General features: G+C 57.3%; 2 protein-coding genes across 2 annotated transcripts; both read right to left on the bottom strand.

The window, feature by feature from the left end:
• Positions 1 to 1,343: 1,343 nt before the first annotated feature.
• Positions 1,344 to 13,202, bottom strand: CAMKV (CaM kinase like vesicle associated). The gene is made up of 11 exons (XM_060021446.1): positions 13,023 to 13,202; positions 5,709 to 5,817; positions 5,467 to 5,598; positions 5,210 to 5,284; positions 4,858 to 4,996; positions 4,594 to 4,714; positions 4,358 to 4,433; positions 4,123 to 4,259; positions 3,884 to 3,962; positions 3,560 to 3,647; positions 1,344 to 3,263 (listed from the first exon to the last, which is right to left on the bottom strand). The coding sequence occupies exons 2-11, from the start codon at positions 5,801 to 5,803 to the stop codon at positions 2,691 to 2,693; spliced, it is 1,515 nt and encodes a 504-aa protein (XP_059877429.1). The 5' UTR covers positions 5,804 to 5,817; positions 13,023 to 13,202; the 3' UTR covers positions 1,344 to 2,690.
• A 3,645-nt stretch (positions 13,203 to 16,847) lies between these two features.
• Positions 16,848 to 20,581, bottom strand: LOC132432903 (uncharacterized). Its single transcript, XM_060023775.1, is given in 2 exon segments — positions 16,848 to 18,064; positions 18,067 to 20,581. Coding segments are annotated over 2 exon segments (3,732 nt in total).
• Positions 20,582 to 24,183: the final 3,602 nt, after the last annotated feature.

Consider the following 24,183-nt stretch of genomic DNA (forward strand, 5'->3'; position numbering starts at 1 on the left):
GCGGGGCTTAGCGGCCCACCGGCCGTAAAGAATCCTGGGGCCGAGCGCGGGCCTGAAATTGTTAGCGGTAATTCTCAGGCGGCTCGCGGGAAGACAGCCGGTACCGCAGGAGCGCAGCGTTGGATTGGCACGAAGAGCAGCTGCGCCGCCGGCCGGGCCCCTTTCTGGGGCAAGACTGGGAGTTATGGTCCCAAGCCAGAGCTGGTGCCAGGTGCGCTGGGCACGGGCTTCTCAGCCTCGTTCTCTCGGCGTAGCCTCCTCTGCACTTCGGGGGAGTCGAGAAGACCACGGCCGTAGGGGAATGGGACGACGGTCCCGATGGAGAGCGGGTCCCCTGGCCTCTGGACAGTGCTCGACCATATGGTGGAAGCCCATAGTTCCCAGACCAAAAGAACGCTCCACCCTCTCAGCCTTCCGCTCTGAGTGGTCCTAGAAAGATGGACACAGGTCCAGACACCTCAAGCTCACTCTGGCTCTATACAAGCAAAGCTTGATGATCCTTAAGTTTAGAGGTGGCAGGGTCAGTATCCTGACTTTAGTTCCTAGCTCTCAGGAGGATCAAGTTTTTCCTCGGGACTGCAGTAGGGTTGGAATTTTGGAGGCCCAGATGCTTCATAGATGAGTGGCTAACAAACCTTTTTCTTATTCCCACATCAGAGAAGTTATCTTTGGGGTCCTCTCTGAGAAAGAGCAGCATACCTGGTGAGTTCACCTGGGCTGATCTGGGCTGGAACAAGTATTCCTAGGAGTTTTCATGATTAATTATTTTTAGCAGTGTTACTCCCGTCTCCCCAGAAAAAAACCTTGTACAGAGCCCCATAATATAAAGCTGATCTGTTCCACCTGAAGTAGACCCACAGTAAAGTCCTTGGGGCCTATGTGGAAAACAAAGGTGTTGTTTACAGGAAAGAGGAATCAACACAAAGGGCAGGCTAGAATCTTTGTGTAATGCCCACCCTGCATCCACTCCCCAACCCAGGGAAGCCCAAAGGTCTCTCCCTATGGTGGATGGCACTTGGTGGGTTCCAGGTCTACGCCTAAGTTAAGATAAGGGCTCCTTGTTCAACAGGACTTGTGAGAACATAGACCAGAGGTTATTCCTCGGCACACGCCCAGCACAGTACCCACCACCCACATGGATTTCTGGAGTCCAGAGGACCTTGCCACACCATCAAGGAACACCCTGTGGCAGGGATGAACTGTACTCTCAGCCCAAGCAATCCGCATGGCACTGAGCACAGACCACTCACTACCTGTGAACCTAACTCCCGGCCTCTCCCCTCCCCATTGCCTTCCAGGGGCCCTTCCCCAGTAATATAGAGGAAGCAAAGGCGAGAGGGTGGCCAGAGGCTTTGGCAGAGTGACATTTATTTGCCAGGTTCAGCAGGTACACAGCCCACCGACCTTCATACACCAGAGCAGACCCACAGGCATGCAGGGAGAAGGGCAGGACTACCCCCAAGTGCCAAGCGAGGGCCAGGACCAGTGCAGCTGCCTGCCCAGGCTGTAGTGGGGTCTGACAAAGGGCACCTGCCAGGAGCCTCTGTTAGGAAACTGGGGAGCTTTGTTCCACTCCCTCATTCCAGCAAAAGCAACTCAGCATGGCTCAGAGGCACCTGGGCCTCTCTCCAAGCCTTGATAGAAGGGAAAGTGGGTCATAGACATAGAGGGGGTTCCTCTCTATTTTGTTGTTGAATTGAGAGAGCAGAAAATCTGCCCCTGTGAAGGGCAAACCCCGAATCAGACTATGGGACACTGCCATATAGCAGGCCCCCAGGTATGGAGAGGACTGTGGACTGAGCCTGAGGGAGCCCATGTGGGAAGAGCCAGGGGCAGCACTCCTTGTTTGGCCCAGGGTAAGGACCCAGCTAGGCTGATACACTAGGTGCTGGGCCTGCACTCTGCCCTCCCAGATCTCATTGCCACATCCTCATTGCTCCTCCTTCCCCTTACAGGCTCAGGCAGTTCAGGGCACAGGGCAACCCACTACAGGACCCAGGAGGGCAGGAAATAGAACAAGAATCTTGGGAGAGACTTCCAGGGACAAAGATGGAGGCTTCTAGCCTCCAACTCTTTCTCTTTCACTTCTGAGGACCCCCATGGCTACCAAGCAGTGCCCCCAGCCATGTGACCAGTCTTGTCTTAAAGCATACTGCCTGAGATTATAGCATTCTCTATACCAACCTGTTTCCACTCCTAGAGCAGCCCACACACCACAGGCACATACCTTCATGTGCAGGAGCCTAAGACCGCTGACAGGGCCTCGCTGGAGGACCAGCTCTCAGGGCAAGGCCACCCAATTTAGGGCCTGGGAGAGGATGGGACCTGCAGGGCCTGCCTGGGGGAATTGTGAGGCAAAAAGGGAAGGGGGAGGGGTGCAGGGACCTCCTGAGTATCCCTAGAGCAGCATCCCACAAGAAACAGAAACTGATGAAGCTAGCAAGACAGAAAAGCCACAAGGAATCCATGCAGGGGCTGGGGCTGGTCCTGCCTCTGGCCTGCCCACCACTCACACACATACACACAGGAGACGAAACTGCTCTCCTGTGGCCCCCAGACATGCCCCATGCTGGGAGGCAGGGGCAGGGGAGAGCGAGGGCATCATGCCAGTGACTCTCTGTACAGTGAGAAGCCCCTCGTCCACTCTCCCACCCTCCTGCCCATCCCCCGCCCCCCCACAGCCTGCCCACTCAGCTGGTCTCCTCCCTCCGAGACTCCTGGGCAGAGCCAGCAGCCTCTTCCCCTTTACTAGAGGGTGGAGCCTGGCCTGTTGCGCCCCCTGGGGCTGTGCTGTCCGGCTGGGCCAAAGCCGGCTCAGGGGTGGCAGCAGCCTTGGTGGCCAGTGTGGCACTGCTTTGGGTAGTGGGCATGGTGCTCTCTTCCACGGCTGGTGTGGCTCTCCCATCAGTGGCTGGAGTAACACTTCTGTCAGTGGCTGGGGTGACACTCCCATCAGTGGCTGGGGTGATGCTCCCATCAGTGGCTGGGGTGATGCTCCCATCAGTGGCTGGAGTGGCACTGCCATCTGTGGCTGGGGTGGCACTACGGTCTGCAGGGGCTACATTATCACTCTTCGTAACACCACCCACTGTGGCTGGGGTGGCACTGCCCCCAAGGGCTGGGGCAGCTCCACTTGCAGCTGTGGCCCCGCCTGCAGCCCCAGAGGTGGCAGTGTCTGTGGCTGGGGCAGACTGGGCTGCAGCCGTGCTGGACTGCTCCGGTGCCCTGAGCCGTTTCATGAGGGTGGTCACTCGGACAGCCTTCTGAAAGAAGGACAGTGGAGAGAGGCTCAGAGCGAGGCTTACAGAAGCTGGATCCATTCCTTTGCGAAGGCCAAACCCAGACCATTCCATCGTGCCCTGGCTGCCTCTGACCAACCCAGGGCCGGGGACCCAGCTGCTCAGCACACCTGCCTAAGGTAGTAGCAGTGGCTACAGCTACACCTGACGGTTGAAGAAAAGCCTGTGTGTGGCTGCAGGGGTGTGATGCAGGCAAGAAACTGTGGTGCCAGAAGGAGCACTTGGGATCAAGCCAGGAAAGGGAGCCATCCAAGCCTTACCTTCCACTTAGCCCTGGCAAAGTTCTTTTCAATCTGGGCACAGACACCATCCTTGATGTTCTTATCAGAAGCAGCATTGCCAGAAATCCTGGAAAGGGTGCAAGTGCGTCTGGATCTGAGGGGGTATGGCCTTCATGGAGACTGTGCCCAGCCCTTTCTTGTAAGACCCAAGGATTACCAGGCAGACCCTCTGGGTTGGCCTGAGCTCTGGGTGTCCCTTGAACCCCAATTTGAGGCCTCAAGGATAGAGGCTGCTAGGTGTGAGGAGGACAGAGGCCAAGGGACCCCTGGCCTCTCCTCCCATCCTCCCTGGGCCCTGCTCACCACTCATGGGAAATGGCCTCTTCCGCAGTGATCCGCTGGTCTTGCTCCACCTCCATCAGCCTTGTGACCAGGTCTTTGGCTGGGGACAAAGCCAGGGAGAGGCTAGGCTTGGGCACCCCATTTCACTGTCTAGAGGTGATGAATGGGCTCGGGGATAGGATCAGAGTCCAACAGAGAAGGCTGAGAGCAGTCCCCCATGCCAACCCTTCACTCTGCCCTCATGCTGGGCACCTCCTCACCCGCCTGCGAAATGTCATCCCAGTATGGAGAGTCAAACTCATAGTCGCCAGCCAGGATCTTGCGGAAGAGGTTCTTGTCGTGGTTCTCATAGTCATCTTCCTCCACCTCCTCATAGAAAGGTGGATTCCCTGAAAGCCTACACAGGGTCCCAAGGACAGGGTTACTCAGGAAGGCCATGGACACAGACCCCCACCCCACCTGGCTGCCAGGCTGTTTGCCGGCTTATCCACTCACAGGATGTACATGATGACTCCAATGGCCCAGCAGTCCACAGGGCGTCCATACCGCTGCCGGCCTACCACCTCTGGGGCTGCAAACAGTGTCCACCTGCTGGTCAATATCAGGCCTGGCCAGGCCTTGTACCACTCACACCCATTTGCTGGGATAGGGACTTCCTTCCCCCCCCCACCCACCCAGAGCCACTCCTTGAAGGCTGTGTCCCACCCTGCCCCACCCCACTCCCTGCTTGCCCAGGTACTCGGGGGTCCCACAGGGCTCCTTGATGAGGCCATTCTCTAGCTTAGCCAGGTGAAAGTCGCTGATGACAATCTTTGAGTTCTTCAACCGGTTGTAGTAAACCAGGTTCTCCAGCTGCTCCAGCCAGGAATGGCATGTGGGTGGGCAGAGGAAGAGACCATGGAACCCTCAGAGGCTGGACCACGGCCCTGAGGTGCTGCCCACCCCAGCCCCAGGCCGGCTGCCAGCTGACCCTTTGACCTGATTGCTGGCCTCACCTTGAGGTTCCTGTGCACGATCTTGAGTGAGTGCAGGTAGGCCACCGCCTCCAGGACCTGCCGCACCACGTTGCTCGTGTCTCGCTCCGAGTAGTAGCCCTGGTCCAGGATCCAGTCAAACACCTCCCTCCCCGTGGCCCTGAGGGACACCAGCCCCTGAGCCCGGCGTGGGCAGGATCGGGGGTGGGGCAGGAGCACGTGGGCAGGCTGCCTACACCAGGCAGCTGGCTGGGCAAGGCACAGGGACCTGGGACCCCAGGGGTCCAGAAGGGGGGCCTTCCCTGGCTGCAGAGAGCAGAGCAGGTAAAGACCTGGGGGACTGAGGAATCCTGGAACCCAGACCCACACTCACAGCTCCAGGAAGATAAAGTACTCCTTGCGGGTCACAAACACATCCACCAGTTGTAGGATGTTGGGATGCTTCACCCTGGCAACAGAGAGAAGAGCCAATAGATAGGGCTGGGTGAACCCCTAAGAGAGGCTCTGGTCACCACTGTGAGCCACAGCAGACTAACTGGCCAGAGGCTGGTACTACTTGAGGCCTCCGGACCTCGAAGCCCTTCCCGGCTACCTCCCCTACCCCACCCCACCCCTGGGCCGCATACTCACATCTTGAGGATGCCTATCTCGTTCTTGGCTGCCTTCCGCACCTTGCGGCCATCCCGCTTCTGGAATTTCTTGCAGGTGTGCAGCTTGCCTGTTGTCTTGTCCTTGGCCCGAAAGATCTCACAGAACTCCTCACTGCAGCCAGCAGGCACTCCACTCAGCCCTGGCTTCAGCGTGGGCTGTACTCCGCTCCCCTTTCCCCAGCCCTTGCCCACCCACCCTTGCCCAACAGACCCGGCACTCACGTCTTGATGACCTGTCCCAAATCATATCTGTCAGTCACCTCCGATGGCTGGTTATAGTTCTTCTTGTCACCCAGAGTCACACACCCAAACGGCATTGCCGGGCTCTGAGCTGTGGGCAGGATGCGGTCTGGTTCAGCTGTACCACAGCCCACTTCTCCCCACAATGTAAAGGTTGCGTTTGGGAAACCCCAACCTGTCTCAGACCAAGTCAGAGGCAGAGTCTACACCAGGAAGGGCTAGAGGGTGATCAGGCTCAGATCCAGTGCCTGCTTTTCTGGCTGTACCTCCAACCACTCAGCTTGGCTGCCCGAACTACAACAAGCCCCTTGCGCTTATGAAAAATATAGTAAACTGACATATCCGTGAATCACTTCGCATTATATACAATCTAAAGAAGATTTATCAAATGATTTATTTAAATTTCAGTAATTCCACAGATGAAAGGGGCTGTATCTACCCACCCATCAGAGAATCATCTCCACGAGTCTGAAGATGCCAAGTGTTGGCAAAGATGTGGAGAACACGAGCACTGCTGGTGGAGGGCAAGTCTCCCCTTTGCTAAACAGTTTGGTAAAACTACTGAAGTCGAACATATCCTGTGCACCAACAATTGCACTACTGACTATGTACATTTGTGCAGCAGGACACTGGTACAAGAGTGCTCATGGCTGCAATATTCAGAATTGCCCCAAACTGGAAACAGCCCACATATCCATCAAGAGCAAGATGTATTGTGGTAGAGTCAGTCACACAATGGAATATTGTTACAAAACAATGGAAATGAGGAGCTACAGCTCTACGCAAGCACATGGTCAATCTCACCAATACAGTGTTGAGTGAAAAAAATACCAAATACATATAGTGGGATTCTACTGATACAGAGTTCAAAACAGGCAGAACTAACCTATACTGTTTAAGGATACAGACATACTGGTAAAATTATAAAGAAACACTAAGAAATAAACACCATGAGTCTTTCTAAGAGAGACAAAGAGGTTGTGATTGGGGGCGGGGGGATTCTGGAGGACCTATTTCTGAACCTGAGAACCACCTGAGTCGTGGTTTAACAGGTGTTCAACTTTATAATAATTTGTAAAAATGTACATACACATATTGGGCACATTCCTAGATCTTATATTTCACAATAAAAAATGTTAATAAAAATTATGGCTATCCATACTGAAGAATACTTGATAGCTATTAAAAAGCATAAAATAGATCAAAATGTGCTACTGTAGGACAGTCTCTGAAAAAAAGCAGGGGACAGAATGGTGGGTAAAGCGTGCTACACTGGGAAAAAATTTTTAAAGTTTATATGCCTGTGTACACTCACAGACTCTTTTCTGGGAGAAAATAAGAGTTCTCTTTGGGGGAAAGAATTGGGTGTCAGAGGGGCAGATTTATACCAATTGTTTATTAATTTTCTGTTAGGATTTGTACTGTGATTACTTTTACTGATTTAATAAATACTGCAGGACTTCCCTGGTGGCGCAGTATATAAGACTCCACGCCCCCAGTGCAGGCGGCCTGGGTTTGATCCCTGGTCAGGGAACTAGATCCCACATGCATGCCGCAACTAAGAGTTCGCATGCCACAACTAAGGAGCCCGCCTGCCGCAACAAAGACCCGATGCAAATAAATAAATAAATAAATAAATAAATAAATAAATAAATAAATGTTGCTTGGGGATTCTTCAGAGGGAGAACTCCCATCTGGGTGGAGAAATGAGGAAAGGCTTTGAGGAAGAAGCAGCATTAGGGCTGGGCCTTAGAGGGAAAGGATTTGCCAGGAGGCAGGAAGGGGTAATGGTCCAGAAAAGCAAGACAAGCCTGCCTAGTGCCTCACTGCCAGGGCCCGCAGGAGACCTGGACCATCAGGTCCAGGGGAGAGGCCCCTGGCCAGGGGTGGCTATTCCAGGCACAAGGATGACCACATGCAGCTGACTCCAGTAGGTTCCAGGCACTCTGGCACCCGGAGCATGGCACCCCCCGGGTCTGCAACCCTGCCAGCCCAATCCTCACCTGAGGTGCTGAGTGAACTGGCTCCAGCACCCACAGGAAAAGGCACTCACGGTCCTTGCTCAGAGGTAAACTTCAGGAGGGGAATTGGTGACAGTGTCTGGACCTTTCCAGACCTGACCCAGAGTCAGCCTCCTTAATGCCTGGTTGGTGTGACACTGGGATGATAACACACTTCACGCTGAGGCTGCATTGAAACTGCTCTGCTGACTGTGCATAGTCTCCCTCCACCCCGATTAGCACTTGCTATGCTAAGGGGCTGGGCTGGGGCCTTGGCTACCTAGATGCCCCCCTACCTGAAGTGACTCATAGCCACAGGGTAGTGAAGGAGAGAAGAAGCCACCACCAGAGGAAGCAGCTTGGTCAGAGGGACTCTGCCAGCCAGGGTCAAAGGCCAGGACCCACACAAGCCCCCTGGTCAGCGCTGGCTGCTGCTTGTTTCCTCCCGGGCGGAGGCTACCCACTTCCTAGGGCACCCAGTCCTGAAAGTTCTCCCTCAAATTTGCCCTCCGCTTTAGGGAACAAATTGCATCCAGGTTCTTTGGACTCAGGGAACACAAACGCATTTCATCAGTGTGATTCAAGCTAGGGCTTAAGCCATCTTGTGAGGCACTGCAGAGGCAAACAAGAGAAGCTTTGAAGATCGTCCCTGACTGCGTATCTTTGCCGCCATTGTCACAGCCCTGCTCCTGCATCTGCCGGGAAGGAGCCTGTGGCTAGAATCCCACTCTCACAGCTGAGAGCAGAGGCATGGCCACCCACCACTGCCGGCCACCCATCTCTATGCCCAAACAATCCGGGGGAGGGGGCTTGCATCAGTCCCCTCATTGGTCTTATGTGCAGCGATTCCCTTCCCAGGCTGCAATCCAAGGGCCCTGTACTGGGTGGGAGGGTTGTACCTCAGCCTACAGGTCCCCCAGGAGGGCTGGGAGGGACCTGTGTCCCAGCTCTGCCGCGCTGCTTACACCATTCCCTCTGGCAGGAATGCCCTTCCCCCAAAGCCTCCCATCAGTATCCTATTTGTAACGGCAGAGTTATTTTTAACATTAAAAAAATCAGCAACTACCTAAACAACCAACAACAGGTGACTCGCCAGCTCAACTGTGTCCATCCAATGGCAGGAATTGTGGGCACTGGCAAGGGCACTGCCCATCCTGGCCTCTCTGTGGAGCAGCCTCCACATGAGCTAGGTGCTGAGACCAGGGCTAAATCTCTTCTTTCATTGTGATTTCTGACATTATAAGGCTATTTGTGCCACAGATTGGCTGCAACGATCCTGAAGCTCCAGGCTCAAAACCACCCTTCGCTGAGGTAACTTCCACAAACTCCACCTCCACCCACCCCACACCAAGAGCTCCCTGCTCAGCCGCATGGCGTGGGAGGTTTTGTACGTGCCTGTCCCTGATCTTGGCCCAGCTTTTGGCCGTGCACAGGCACTCGTACCCACAGGGACCCAGGGCTGGTCATGGGGGTCTGTCTCCACCACGGAAATCCGGACCTCTGCTCAGTCACATCAGCCTGGAGCCATGTCCTGAAGCCTCATGGCAGGGGCAGGGACAGATCTGTCTCCTCCCTCCCACAGCGGCCCTGATCTCAGCCAGTCACTGCCTCTCCTCACTAACCTAACTGCACTCACTTGCCTCCACCCGCAACCTGGCCCCAGGGCAAAGAGAGGAGAAAAGGGGGCCCTGCTTCAGATTAGCATCTTGGTCCCCTCCACCCCCACCCACTCTACCATCTGCTACCCACTGCTGCTGCCTAGGAGGCTGCCGGTATGCGTACCAAGCCCCTGGCACCTGCTTGCAACAAGGGGGCCCTGGCCCCAAAGCAGGGAGGAGAAACTGAGGGACGGCTTCAAGAACAGTAGAAGGCCAGGCAGAAAGAGGGCGTGCATTTCTAACCCCCATGGCCTGGACAGCCCAGACTCAACATCCAACAATAGAGGGCTTCCCCCGCAACGACAAGTGACCTGGGCTCGGCCTTAAGTCCACACTGGGACATGGGAGGGCACAGAGGTCCCATAGCTGCTGTTTCCCTAAAGACGTGGTTCCTTCCATTCTCTGCAGAGAAACTGACTGGTGTGCACAGGGGGCGGTCCAAAGGGAGCTTGGGGGAAGTGCAGAGCCTGGGGGAGCCTCTAAGGGAGCCTGAGGGCCAAGCATTCCCTAGCTACTGCCTGCTCCTCAGGTCTGGCCCCTCAGGCAATGCTGACGGAGCCTCTGCCTTGGTAATAAAGGGTCCCCTAGGGACCCTACTGTAGCCTAAGACAAGTCTGGCCCAGGGGAGGCCCGAATAGGACAGAGGCCAGCTCCAGAGGCCCAGGGGTCCCACAGAGAGTCCTGGCCCCTCCTCTACTGGGGTCAGCCTGATTCAAGCCCCACATTTCATAGCCATAAACAGGAGTTACCTGGCACCCTGGTCCTCTGCCATGTGGGGCTTCAGACCTTGCAGTAAAACTAGGGAGGCCAGGGGGGGCCCAGGAGGCCTCCAGCTGCCTCCCAACAACTGTGGGCAACACCTCCCAATTTAGTGGCAGCTGTGAACACCAGCCTGCAGGCAACCCCTCCCCTTCCCTGCTCTCCTCTCTCAGGTACTGGAGCTGGGTTTCCTGCTGTAATAGACATGCCTAGGCCCAAGCTCTGCCCAGCCTGCCGCAGAGACCTCACCCACAGGATGCAGGACCAGCAGAAATAGAGACCTCACTCTCAGGTCTGTGTCAGGAGGCAGAGTCAAGTTTCTCGCCCACTATCCAACTGCTCTAGGTAACTGGGCAGGGGGCTGCCCTGGCTGGGCCTCAGGCTCTAGCTAAATCATGGTCCGTAGTTCCTGCTGCTGACTCTCTCCCATCTAATGAGGGCGCAGGCAGAGGGCGGGGGTGCTCTCCAGTCTCAGGGGTGGGCATAGGATCAGGTGCTGCCTCCAGAAAGTTCAGCCTTCAATAAGCAGGCAGAGCCGAGAGCCAGCTGGCCCCTTCCAGGCACCTGGGGTCCCAGTCTTTGAGCCCCTGAAGGAAAATTCACTGGGGGCCCTGCTTCCCTGTGAGCGGAGGAGGGGAAATTCAGGGAAGGCCCCAGAGTAAAGGGTTGCTATGGTGATGGAAGTTTTTTAAAAAGGAGAGGGGAGGGGAGGGGAGAGGAGAGGTGTTATTCAAATTCTCCAAGAATTCCCTGAGACTTTGGCCTGATTCCTTCCCCATGGGTTCTGTGACCCTGGTCCCCATCAAGGAAGGGGAGGTGGGGAACTGAGAGACTTTAGAAAAGAGAGGGGCAGGGACACAGAGAGACAAAGGCAGAACCTGTGATGGAAGGGGAGTAAAGAATTGACACAGTAAAAAGGATGCAGGCACAAGGACACAGGAGGGAAGGTGGGCAGGGGGTTTCAAAGGGGCCTGTGGATGCCCAGCAGAGCCCTAAGGCCTCCATGACCATGTGCTCTGCACACCTGGACCAGGAGCTGCCCCTGATGCCAGGACCTCTGAGACTGACCCCTCCTGTATTCCCCTAGACATGCACTGAACTTGGTGTGGGACAGCCGTAGCTCTGGAAAAGAGGCCAGCTGTTGCGGTCCCCTCAGAACAGTTCCTCAGCCTCTCTCCCTGTCATCACAGCAGCTTAGGTGAGGAAGGTCCAACATGTTGAAGGCACAGGGTTGGGGGATGGAAATGAAGCTTGGAGACCTGGCTGCTTCCCTTTACAGCCCCTCCTCTCAGCTGACCCAGCTCTGCCTAGACTCCCCAGCCACCCCCACCCCCATCTGCTGTCCTCTAGAGGCCTTGGGTCCCCAGGGCCTCTCTTGCAGCTCAGCCTAATTCCCTGCCACCACCGTCCCCCTCCCTGATAGTGGATCCTGTCTGAGGGCCAGAAACAGCACCCCAAGCAACCTAGAAACAGGATAACAACTGCACAGCATCCCTCCACTATGCCTCAGTTTCCCTGGATGGATATCACTGACTCTGTAGTCTTCTCCCAGGGCAAGGACTGCCCACCTGCCAGGACAAGGGCTGGAGAGGAGGGCCAAAAGCTGATATGGGAAAGGCAGCCTATGGCACCTGGGGGCCCACACCAAATGCTGTAAAAGAAAGGGAGAGAGACCTCTTCTCCACCACAGGGCCCAGCGCCTGACACCGAGGGGAGTAGAGTCACCAATTGCCCAGCTGAGGAAACTGGGGCCCAGCAGGTGCCTAAAGCTGGCAGGAATCAACTGGGAGTTGGGGGGGCAGGAAGGGCACCAGGTCTCCACGCGCGGTCCTGGGCGGGGGTCGGGGGTGTTGCTCAAAGCCTGGGCCTTGGAGGAGGGTGGCAGGACAGGGGCTGGACTGCTGCAGACTGAGCTTTTGGTGAGGGACAGAGAGCCCTGCTCCCTGGGAGGGAACCTGGTGAAGCAGGCTCTGCCTAGCGGTGCGGACAAAAGCAGTTTGGCAGAGCTATGGGGGGCTGGGAGAGCCTAGGGTCTCTGCCAGACACTACAGGCTGGGGAAAGCAGAAACTCACTCGCTCATTGTTCACCCTGCCAGCCGGGGGCCCTGCTCCCCACCGTGCTGCCACCCTGACCCCCTTCCCCAGTGCTGCTGACTCGCCCCCGCTGGCACAGCAACACACATGCGGGAGGCACACGTGTGAGCACCCAGCCCCGCACCTCCCAGCAGAAACATGTGCGTCCCCCAGCCCCACCGCGCAGCGCTGGGTCGGTGTCCTGGACCCCCGGCGGGCCCTCGAGTTCAGGCTTGGAAGATGGATCTTGGCTAGGGGGCTGCTGGTCCCAAGGGCTTGAGCCTCCTCCCCCACCCCGCGGCAGCCCCGCCCAGCCCCCTTCAGGTTGTCGCCCATAAAGAACTCTCGTTGTCATGGAAATTAGTGACTGCTTAGCGGGAGGGAGGGGGCCCGGGGGCAGTTGGGAGGGGCCGGAGGCAGCTCTGGGAGTCCAGAGGTACAGCTGAGCCCTCGGCCCCTACCCCCACGGGGCACCACGAATGTTGGAGGGTTAATGTTCCCACAATTAGGAGCCCAGCGAGACGGAGGTGGGATGGGCGACAAGGAAGGGAGATTGGCCTGGACTTGAGTCTCAGAGGCTTCCCTTGGGACCCCCGACCCGTCTGAGGCGATGGGGAACTTTAGCCCAACCCCGCACGCCGAGCCCTGGATCTGCAGAGCCCGCGTGCTCTGCCCCCGCCGGGACCCCAAGCCCTTGCAGCGCCCCGGCGCACTCGGCTACCCGAACCTCGAGCCAGAGACTCAATCCCCTAAGACCCCACAACGTACGTTCCGGGGGCGCCACCCCCTCCCGGGTCACCCCGCACCTGCAGCGCTGGTCGGTCACAGGGAGGAAGCGATCGCGGGTTCAGTGGGGCGCCGAGGGCTCCGGGGGCGGCGGGCAGAATCCGCTCCGGGCACGCGGGGCAGACGCGGCGCCAGCTGCAGCCACTTCGGCTCGCGAACCTCCAGCATCTCCCGCCGCTCGCCGCCCCGGATTCGCACCCCGGGCCGGGGGCGGGCTGGGGGCGGGGCCTCCCTCAGCCGGCTCCGCCCCGACCCTGGAGGAGCCTGAGCCCGGAATCTCACTCGAAGGAGGGCTGAGGATGGGGTGGCAGCAGAGAAGGTGAGCACTGGCCTTCCCGGCCCCGGCCAGGCTTTCAAAGGCTCCCTTAGGCCCTTGGACTGACCGGGCAACAAGGACCGGAGGGGCCTTCCTATGCCCATTGTAGAGGGTGCGGAGTAGAAGGTGTGGGGAAAGCCTGAGTCCTGGAGCTGCACAGGAGTGTCTTGGCAGGTAGTAGTCCCCAGGGGACTGGCGTTCTGCCCAGCTCCCAAAACCTGACCCAAAGAGCGGAACCCACTTAGAACCAAGTGGGCAGTTGCTAGGGCAAGCTGTGCTACAGACAGGCCTCCCCTAGCTAGTAAACACACCGGGGTGTGTGTGTGCAAGTGAGGGCTCCAGACCTTGGTGGCAGAGTCTTCTACCCATCCTCCCCTCCCCTCCTGCAAGGTCCCATCCAGGGTGGCTGGCTCAGCCTGCCCCCTCCTGTGTGGCACTGAATTTCTCAAGCTCTAAAAGTTACCTATGACATGGCATAGACTCCGCTTTCTTGACAGTTTAATCACCCTCGAACCCTTCCTGAACAGCATCACTACTGGTGGCCTGGGCTGGGATATGGGGATACAAGAGAACTACAGCACCATGGTGCCCCACCAGACATGGCCCCTGACTGGAGGAGGCTGAGAACTGCCGGGAAGAGCCTCTGAAGGAAGTCCTTGGCCATTTCTCTGTCCCTTGTCACAGAGGCACATGGACCAAATGCTTGCCCCGCCCCACCACAAGCCTTGAGGCCAGTATCTGAAGGCCAGACTTAGGCTTCTCTGTGCCTGAAACTGGGCTCCACCCAACCAGAACCCTCTCAGTGAGCCTTCTGACCCCATCCTGGGTGGGGTCATCTCCAAACCCCTGGCCATGTTGAGTGAGTCTCTCCTGGATGGTTCCCCACAGCTGCTGACAGGAGTGACTGCCCAAGTGAGGAAGTTGGAGCTCATGCTGGGGCTGGAAGTCTAGCCTGGGAAATGACTGCTCGAACAGGACCCCTCGATATCTTTCTCCAGAGGGGGTGTCGAGGAGCCCTTCACATCCTTCCCTGGTTTGGTCATTGCTTCCAGGCCAGGTGGGTGTCACCTCTGGGCTCCCTGGGCTCTGGGTGGTCTCATTCATGGCACCAACTCCACCACTGGGTAGGAATCTCCAGGTAAGCTGGGCATCTGCAGGGCAGAGCTCTGAGTCTCATCTCAGTATGCTAAGTTCATGTCTGCAGAATTAATGAATGGCCTGGCACTCAGTCTTTCCTGCTGTCTGCCCACTGTCATTGAAACAATGGTTCCCTGTGTTGTATGGTGCATCTGATCCTTGGCTTGCTGACCCCACACGTGGTACACACATTTTCTGCCTTTCCTGAAGATCATGGCTATCCAGGCACAGAAAAGCTGGGCCAAGGAGAAGCTGGAATGTGGGGGATTTAGAGGCAGGGGAAGAGGTGGCTCGCTAGAGCCCTGCCTCCTGCTGGCAGTGCTCCACGTCTTCTTGGTCCCGTGCACACTCCATGTGCCTGTGGGTGAGCACGTGGCAGGGTGTATGTGCACACGTGTGATTATGTCTGTGTGTGTGTGCTCTTATGCCAAAGGAGATGGCAACAGCACAGTGTGTGCAGGGGTGCCCAGGGGCACATGTGTTTGCATTCTGTGTCCACCCAGGCATGCTTGCTTGCATGTGCACATGGACGCTGTAGCTAGCTAGTCCCTAGAGCCACTGGTCCTCTTCCTACCTGGCACAGGCCTCAGGATCGTGGGGGCTGACTTACAGTGTGAAAGCTGGACATGGGAAGAGGGTGGACCATGGACCATGCCCAGGGGTGGGTGGGGGCTGTGATGACCTTATATCATTGGCCATTTATAGTCTCTCCACGAAGGGCAGCCCCTCACTCTCAGGTGTGTGTGGGGATAGCCAGGTCTTTGCCCTTTGTGGAGAGGACAACCTAAGACGAGAACCCAGGGTTGGGACAGGGGCATGGCTTGTCCCTCAGCTCCCAGCCAGAGGGGCACCAGCAGGGTAGGGCTTCAGTGTCTTTTTTTTTTAAAGAATTTATTTATTTATTTTGGCTGCGTTGGGTCTTCATTGCTGCAGGTGGGCTTTCTCTAGTTGCGGCGAGCAGGGGCTACTCTTTGTTGCGGTGCATGTGTTTCTTGTTGCGGTGGCTTCTCTTGTTGCAGAGCACGGGCTCTAGAGCGCAGGCTCAGTAGTTGTGGCACATGGGCTTATTGGCTCCGTGGCATGTGGGATCTTCCCAGACCAGGTATCGAATCCGTGTCCCCTGCATTGGCAGGCGGATTTTAACCACTGCACCACCAGGGAAGTCCTGGCTTCAGTGTCTTGGCTTCAACCTCCAGCTGCCCTCCAGGCAGGAAGTAGCAACACCGGGTGAATTCTTCTTCTCAGCTCTTCCAGGCCATGGAAGACATGGACCTTTATTCCTACCCCCACTATTCAGAGCCAGACAAGGTCAGGGGCTGTGGCTTCTAGCCACTCCCCTGGCCAGAGGGACAGCAGGAGGCCCTTTAAAACAGAGTGGAGTTTGGGACAAGAGCAGGGCAGTTGGCACTGGCATTGCCCCATAGCCTCTATGAAGATCTCCTGACGAGGCCTTTACCCTGGCCACCCTGTGGGCAGAGGCTGCCCATCTTGGGAGGCACAGGAGGCGAAGGGAGCCCAAAGTTGACAGTTCTGGCTCCCACCAAAACTAGATAGTCAGAGAGGCAGGATAAGGTGTGAGTCTCCACGTCCTCAGAGACTACAAAGCAGGCCAGAGCCTCATCCCCCAGCTCAGGTTGTATCTCCCACCCAGGATTCAGGATTTATCAGCCCCCCACCCTGATTTCCTGCCCCAGGGAACCAAAGGCCAGCACTCCTATACCTTCATATTCTGACTGGCTGACAGAAGCACCTGCCAAACCAGCATAGAGCTCCAGCCAAGGTTCTGACTTTAGGAGGTATCTGCATTATCAGGCCAGCTCCCCCAGGAAGCCCAGACTCTGACAGGGACCCTCCTTGGGGGTAACAAGTGCTCCAGGGCCCCAGCCATCTGTAGAATTGTTTGGCTGTTGTCAATGTTGCTGGCCTCAGCGCCCCGTAGAGGGCCCAACATGGGGGAAGGCAAGCAGTCTTTTCCTCTGGAGCTAGGGGAGGGGGCTGCCCGCCCCCATGACTCACTCCAGGCTGTGTGGGTTATTACATTATGTTTGAAATTGCCATGGCAACGAGCTGGCAATCAAGGGTAATTGAGCTTGTCGCCAGGGCAACAGGGCAAAACCCACAGCTGCCACTCTCTGTGGTTGCCCTTGGGGTGCAATAAAGGTCAGGCTAGACCAGGGCCAATGTCAGCTGTGGGGCTGTGGGGCTCTCTGGAAAGGATAGGATTGCCAAGGCCCATGGAATTCCAGTGTGTAGAGGCAGGGTATGCCTTGGCAGTGCCAAGGGCCCCATCCCTGACCACATGCCTGGATCCCTGCCCTTCCCTCCACCACCCTGTGCCTAAAATATGCCACAGTGGTCAAAAGAAGCAGAACCAGAAAGAACTTTTATGTGCTCACAGATGGTACTTATAGATGGCCCATGGGCCCTCCTCCTCGTACTCACGGTGGCTGAGCTACAGGCTCTGGAAGGAGTCCCGGGACGCCATGATGGAGCCTCCAAGCCAAGCAGCAGCAGCACGGTGCAGAGAGCCCAGCACAGTGGCACCGGGGCCCAGCTCCTGTCTCAGGCACTCAGGAAAGCCACTCAACAGGGTGCCGCCACCGTCCAGCACCACACTGGCCAGCAGCTGCTCCTGCTGCTTGGCCTCCAGCCGGCTGATACTTAGGAGGGCTAGTTGTGGAAGGCCTGGCTGATTGAGGCCTAGAATATTGGGCTGGAAGAGGGCCTCGGGGCAGCAGAAGCACTCAGAGCCCAGTGTGATAACCTGCTTGTCTGCAAGCAAAAAGTCCACCCGGGCCAGGGCCTGGGCACGGGCCATCTCAGCTGTCATGTCCATGGGCACATAGCAGCAGGCCTCTTCAATCTGGTTGACCAGCCATGCCTTGAACAGTGACTGGCCACCTGCCGGCAACAGCTGAACCAGGTATTCAGTGAGGTCAGCACCCGCCACATCCAGCCGGTAGGTGTCAAGTGGGGCCAGATCCCCGGTGATGATGGGTGCCACAGAGGAGGTGCCATGGCCACTGCCCAGCACAAGCCCAGTGGTCCGCCCATAAGCATAGAGTGCCAGCAGGGCCTGATGCACTGTCTGCATGGCTGGCACATGGAAATGCTCAAAGAGTATTTCAGCCACCTTTTCTCGGTTCGTGCATGGTGATGTGGGTGAGTCCGCCACAAGCACAGCCAGCTCCTCGGGCTGCACACCCAGCCTGCAATAGAACAGGTGCTGCCACAGCACCTCCAGTGCATCCCAGTCAGAGACCACTCCTCGATTCAGCACCGAGTAGGAACCCTCTCGGTTCTCAGGCACTGCGTACCTGGGCTGGCCGTGGACTGGATGCTGGAGCAGCTGGATGCGTGAGCGCAGCACACTGAGGACGTGGTCCTCTCCAGCCAGTCCACATCTGGTGAAGCCTGTGCCTGTGTCGATCACCACAGGTGCCATGTCCTGGTAGGGGTCCCGTGAATGGCGGCAGAGCACTGGGGACCGTACTGGCAGAACATCCATGGTGGGCACCAGCTCATAGCAGGCCCCTCGGAGAAGGCCAAGCTGTGCGACCACTGGCGAGTGTGTAATGTCCTCAGCTGTCAGCTTGAACTGGGGGCCGTGGGCAAGACCTTGCAGCCAGGACCAGGTGTGGTGAATGTGAGCAGGGAAGGCTGCTCCTCCCGCTCCCTGGGGCAGCTGCCAGCTTGCCAGGATGAGAGCCGATGTGAGCTGAAGCTTTGACCAGCACTGACACCAACATTTTCTCTGCTTACATAGACACAGGTCTCCTCAGGGGCCGGGGTCACCCGAAGTACCCCCACATGGGTAGGCGGGCCCAATGGCTCACCTTCCTGGCACAGGGTGGAGGCCTGACCAGGGTCCCTAGTGGTGGGGGGACCTCTTGAGAGAGTGGGCTTATTGGAGATGGGGGGTTCTTGGGAAAAGGGAGGCTGCCTAGTGAGAGAAAGCTGCCTGGCAATAGGGGCTCCAGTGAGAGGGGCCCGACCAGGAAGTGGGGGCTGCTTGGTGGAGGGGGCCTGCTCAGCTAGGGGTGGCTATCCAGAAAGGTGGGTCTGCCTGGGAAGGGGACGCTGCTCTGCAGAGGGAGTCTGACCGGCCGAAGGGGGCTGCCGGGAAAGGGGATGCTGCTCAGCTAGTGGGGGCTGACCACAGAGTGGGGCGTGCCCAGCACCTTTGACCTGAGGGCTGTCAGGGTGAGCAATAATGACCTCTTTCTGATTGTGGTTGCCTACATCCTCCTGGAGCAGGGGTCTGGGCACCTGCTGGTTTTTGGCTGGTGGTACAGGCTCTGGGGTCAGCTCTGAGTTCATCCACTGCAGTTTCTTGGCCTGGACCATAGAGGTGTCCTGCATCCTGGAGGCATCCTGCATCCAGATGGTGTGACTAGTTTCGGTTTTTTCAGCATCAGGTTTGGACCAGCCAGGATCATAGACATGGCTCAGTATCCTCTCTCCAAATTGGAGGGGCATACCCAGTGGAACATGCCCAGTGAGCATCCCCATCCTGATGGGTGTCTCAGTACCAGGGGAGCCTCGTGACTCCAGGTTGAGCCTGGCCTCTTTGGGAACCAGGGCCACCTCTCGGTAGCTTCCAGATGAAAGGCTGGAGGGCACAGGGCTGGACACCATGGGTGTGGTGGACCAGAAGCTAGAGCCATCACTGTCAGGGGAGAAGATGGGCATGGTCAATGGCCGGGTGGACAACGTATTTTCAGAGGCACAGATGGATGGGTGGCTGGGCATGAGGCCCACCAGCACTGCCCTTGAGCCCATGGGGTCATGGCACAGCAGCCCCGTTCTGGTGTTGCCCGTGGCCATATCAAACACCAGCACACGGTCTTCCACAGCATCCCGGAGCTGGCAGGTAGGGGCACTGGAGGGGGGTATCTGCATGGCTTCCTTGGGAGGCTGTACTGTGGGGGAGTTGCGGCAGGTTACTTGGTAGGCAGACGGCGGCACATTGGAGCAGGTGTTGCTGCAAGCATTGAGGGGCTGCTGACCTGGCTGAGAGCTGCAGATCTCCTGGTTACCCCGCTTGGACTTGGGGGTTTCTGGAGGCCCTGAGCCCAGTTTGGGGCTGCCTGGCCTGGAGGTACAGACCATGGGTTTCTCCACTTGGTTCTCAGGCTGCCTTGGTAACACCGGCCTTTGGGCAACCTCGAGCTCCTGGGCCTGGTCTGGGGACTCTTTTGGAGTGCGTGCTGGGGTGGCAGGCTCATCCTGAGAATGGAAATTCACTTTGTCCTGGCAGGATGTGACCCCTTTGGGAGACTCCAACTGGATAGACCATTGGTTGCCACATTTCCTGGGCAAGAGGTCTTGGGACAGGCCCTTGGTGATGGCATTGGTATCCATCAGGTGGTCAAGGTTGCAGGTGTAAGATTCAACTGCTGCTGACATTGAGATTGTATCCAGAGCTGGAGTATTTGCCTGAGTTGGAGTTGGAGTTGGAGGAGCCTGAGCCGAACATGGGCACTGGCCCTGGCCCTGAGCTTGGGCCGGAGCCAGAAGAGGACCTTGGGCTGCAGCTGAGCCATCCTCCCCTGAAAGAAAATACGGTAGCCACCGGCTCTTCCTAATGCCCAATGGGGCTATCTGTTTGGGGCTGCAGGGGCCTTTGCCCCAGCCTACTAGGACTTTAGCTGGAGCCTTGCCCTCCCCCGCCATCTGCACCTGAAGCCGGGAACAGCAGAGTCCGAGCTGGGCCACATCACTGGTGCGGTCACCGTGCCTGCACACCGGTAGGGCCAGGGTCCTGTTCTCTGTGACGAGATGTGTTTGGGCTCCCGCGATAGAGCCTGGAAACGAGCTAGTGGAGGAGAGTCTCAGGGAATCCTCAGAGGGCCGCTCACAGCCACATTGGGAGCTAACCTCAGCAGGGTCCCAGAGTTGCTGGTGACTGGGCTCGTGTGTATGGGCCTGGGAGGCTGAGCCATAGGACCCATCAAGGATGGCCTCGGTGGACAGTGACAACCCCTGCCTCAAGTATACAGATCCTGAGCTTATCCATGGTCCCTGGGACCCTCTAGGGCCACCGCCCAGCTGCTGGCTGCCAGCTGAGGGGTGGCCCTGGGAGCCCGATGGATCAGGGCCCCCCACTTTCTTGGTGACTTCCATAGTCCTGCTCCATGCCCTAGGTGCCCTGCCCCCACTTCGTTGCCATGTGTGGCAACCCCACACATCACAGCCCCCAGTGACCTGGGGGAGGGTGAGAGAGTGTGGGAAACCAGGGGCCCCACCCCCCTGAGGAATGGGGCCTGCCCAGGGAATCTTGAGAGGTAGAAAGGCCAAGGGACCCCAGTGAATTCTGCCAACCCTAGGCTGGCCTCCTCTCTCCTTGCCAGCCAGGTGGCCACTCTGCCCAGGCCAGCCCTAGAGGGAGGGCAGTGCTCCTAGAGGCGAGAGCGTGTATAAGGCCAAGGGAAAAAGGTAGGCAGGGGAGATACTGAGGAAGCCCCTGGGTTCCCAGTTTACCTCAGATGCCAGACTTGGCTCTTTCTCCACATTTCCCACGTGGCAACTTGAGACGTAAGCCCTGACCCAGGGATGCAGTTCCAAGTGTGTGACCCAAGGCCCCTGTGGGGGGCAAAGCCCCTTCACCACTCAGTCCTGCGAGGCAGAAGTGGGTGAGGGGCCCAGGCTCAGGCTCTAACTCCCCTCCCCCATGTTCCCCAGCTCCCGCTCCAGGGACAGCAGCTCCTTGGCAGTCTCTCTGCTCCAGATGGCTTTCCCCTGCCTGTGCCTCACAGAGCCCCCTCCCCAGAGTCACATGTCCTTGAGGCCCAGGACCAGTATCCCACAGAGGTGGGGATGGGGACGACACGGGTGGGAGTGGGGCCTCTGCTCAGAACCCTCAAGTCAGAATGTTCTAGCCCTTGTCATATTGTGTCAACTTCACCTTGGCCAGAAGGGGGGCAGAACACTGGGCATAGGGCTAGGCCACCAGTGGAAATTACAGGATGGGGCACAGTGGGGACACAGTGGTTAGGGGGCTGTCCACACAGTGGGCACAGGGCTGGCTACACAGTACGGGTATGGTGGGTGCAGAACTGGGTACACATTGGGTACAACTGCATACGCAGTGAGGACAAGTTGGACAAAGGACTGGACTTGGGTAGCACACAGAAAAGAAAGCTATTAGACGAGGTGGGCAGTCCTACCCTCCATTTTGTAGATGGGCAGAGGGTCAGGGAGGAGTGGGACCTGCCTGGACAACCAGCCGAGGCCCAGATGTGCCCTGCAGCCACAGAGGACAGGCCTAGTTTGGGGAACTGACCAGTGCTACAGGCCTGAGTCTGGAGGTTCTGACTGGGGCGGGGTCAGACCTTCCTCCTTCCCCCAGCTATGAGCTCTGGGCCTCCTCCCTCTGTCCTCCAGGGCTATCCTTTCAGGCCTCAGTCTTTCTACCCAGGAAACAGGTTTGTGGAGAACGAAGCTGTAGTCTCGTCCTCTGAAGCGGTGTGTTTTCACAGAAGTTAAAAATAGTGCTTACGGTTGGCCATGGGGTGTGAAGCGATGTGACCAGGGACCAAGGCTAGCTCTGTGCTTCGTCTGCACCTTCCTGACTCGGCACTGGGCAAAGCCTGACTCAGCCATGTCTCAGGCCCCCGGACCCCCTCCCCCTTCCCCAGATGCTGCCTTCAGTTAAGAATGGGGATAGATGTGGCTGGACACTGCTGCTCACCACACACTATGGCCCAGGAAGATGACAGAGCCCAAGGGTCTGTGGTCTGCACATGTGTGCATTCACACACACATACTTGCTGAACACTATTAACTTCATTAATCTCTGGCCCCAAGCAAACTGTTTTTTAATTTTGTTTTGTTTTTCCCCATGACAGAGATGCTAGTAGCAGCCTCCTGTGGTTGTGGGAGGGCTGGAGAAGCATGGAGGGAGGCCCTGAGTCCCTGCCTGTCCGACCACTGAGCCATCCCCCGACTCCTGCGAAAGTGAGGCATAATTCTCCCTTTCCGGGCTGGAGTCCTCATGAACAACGGATCTGAGAAGGGTGTGCCCCACTAAGGAAAGACCAAAGAAGGCAGCCCGGAGAGAGGAGAAAGCTTTTCCCACCTGGGAAGCAAACACCCCTTATAGCAATAAGAACAGTGACTGCTATTGACTGGGCCCTTCCTCTGTGCCAGGCAGTGCTGAGCACTGTAACCCAGCCTCACAGCAATTCAACAAGAGCCGGGTGCTGTCACCCTTATTTTATAAATGATGAAATCAAGGCACAGGGAAGAAAGAAAATTCACAGAGGTTGCAGCTAGTGAGTTGTAGAGCCAGAATCTGAAGCCAGGCCACCAGGCTCTGGACCCACACTTCAGGAAACTACAATGCCATCACAGGTGTCGTGCGCAGGGCCACGTTGGCATGGACCCTGCTGGAGGGGAGCCAACATGCCTCCCTTCCGATTGCTGCAGCCCCAAGCCCCCACCCAAGCTGTAACCCACATGGCCCTGTTCCTCCTCCCAATAGCTTAGCAGGTGGCTCAGGCATGGGAGGGGGCATTTTCCTGGGGGGCACTAAGCCAGTGCCTCCCAGGAAGCTGTCAGTACTGAGTAGGGGCTAGTTACATACCCTGTGGGACCTGGCTGAGTCTCTTGTATTCAGAATTCTTGGCCTGCTGAAGCCCCTCTGCTTTATCCAGCTGAGGGGAGGGGCAGCAGGCAGTTAGAGAGGATCCCAGGCTGGGCCCCTTCTACCTAGCCCCCTCCTGCACCCACCCCTCATCCCCCCCATCCCCTCCCCCCTCATCAGGCAGGGACATTGCCCCTGTACCCCTCCCCCAAACATGTTTTTAAATAGTCTCTCACCAGGAAGAAGGGCATCCAATTCTATTTCTGATTCTGGAAAGTGAGGAGGGCCAACATGTTACCATGGCAACCTAGAGAGCCCCTCCCCCAGGCTGAGCCCATTCCCCAGGCTGAGGGCTGTCTGGGATGGAGGGGCCAGGAAGCAACAGGAAGGAGCTCAGTCTGAGGGTGAGGCCATACAGAGGCTCCTCTATGAGGGCGGGTTCCAGCACTGCCTCCCTTCACACTTCACCTGACCCGCTCCGGGCAGGCTTGGGGGAAGGCCCCAAACCCTGTGGAGAGGGTCAGACTTCAGAAGATGGGGACAGTCACCTCACTCTGAGAAACCCTCCTTCCCAGTGGATCAGGCTGGAATCCTCCTACCTAGGAGAACTTGAGGGTGGTGGGCAGGAAGAGCATCAAGAGGAGAGGCACAGAAGGCCCCATTCTACCTCATGACCAGCCAAGTCTCCCAGACTTGCTTCTCCAACACAGACATATTTTGGGCTCTGTTGTGCTCTCAGGTGTCAGCTCTGTCAAGTCCCTGGCCCTGCACTCTTCCAGTCTACCTGCCTTCCCCTCCCTGTACTCTGGGAAGACTCGACATCTCCAAAAATCTAGGATCAAAAGGAGCCTTAGGGACTTCCCTGGTGGCGCAGTGGTTAAGGAATCCGCCTGCCAACGCAGGGGATATGGGTTCGAGCTCTGGTCCAGGAAGGTCCCACATGCTGCAGAGCAACTAAGCCCGTGCGCCACAACTACTGAGCCTGCACTCTAGAGCCCGTGAGCCACAGCTACTGAAGCCTGCGCACCTAGAGCCTGTGCTCCGCAACAAAGAGAAGCCCCCGCCCGTCGCAACTAGAGAAAGCCCACGTGCAGCAACGAAGACCCAAAGCAGCCAAAAATAAATAAATAAAATAAATAAT

This window comes from Delphinus delphis, chromosome 10 (assembly GCF_949987515.2).
Source record: "Delphinus delphis chromosome 10, mDelDel1.2, whole genome shotgun sequence".
Classification (NCBI taxonomy): Eukaryota; Metazoa; Chordata; class Mammalia; order Artiodactyla; family Delphinidae; genus Delphinus; species Delphinus delphis.

What these genes read in the sequence shown, in the direction of transcription:
- CAMKV (XM_060021446.1), bottom strand. Translation starts at nt 5,803, where the DNA reads ATGCCGTTTGGGTGTGTGACTCTGGGTGACAAGAAGAACTATAACCAG. An exon ending in GAGATAGGCATCCTCAAGAT is followed by an intron (nt 5,285 to 5,466) that starts GTGAGTATGCGG and finishes CTCTGTTGCCAG; the next exon opens with GGTGAAGCATCCCAACATCC. An exon ending in GAGGCCATTTCCCATGAGTG is followed by an intron (nt 3,648 to 3,883) that starts GTGAGCAGGGCC and finishes CACCCTTTCCAG; the next exon opens with GATTTCTGGCAATGCTGCTT.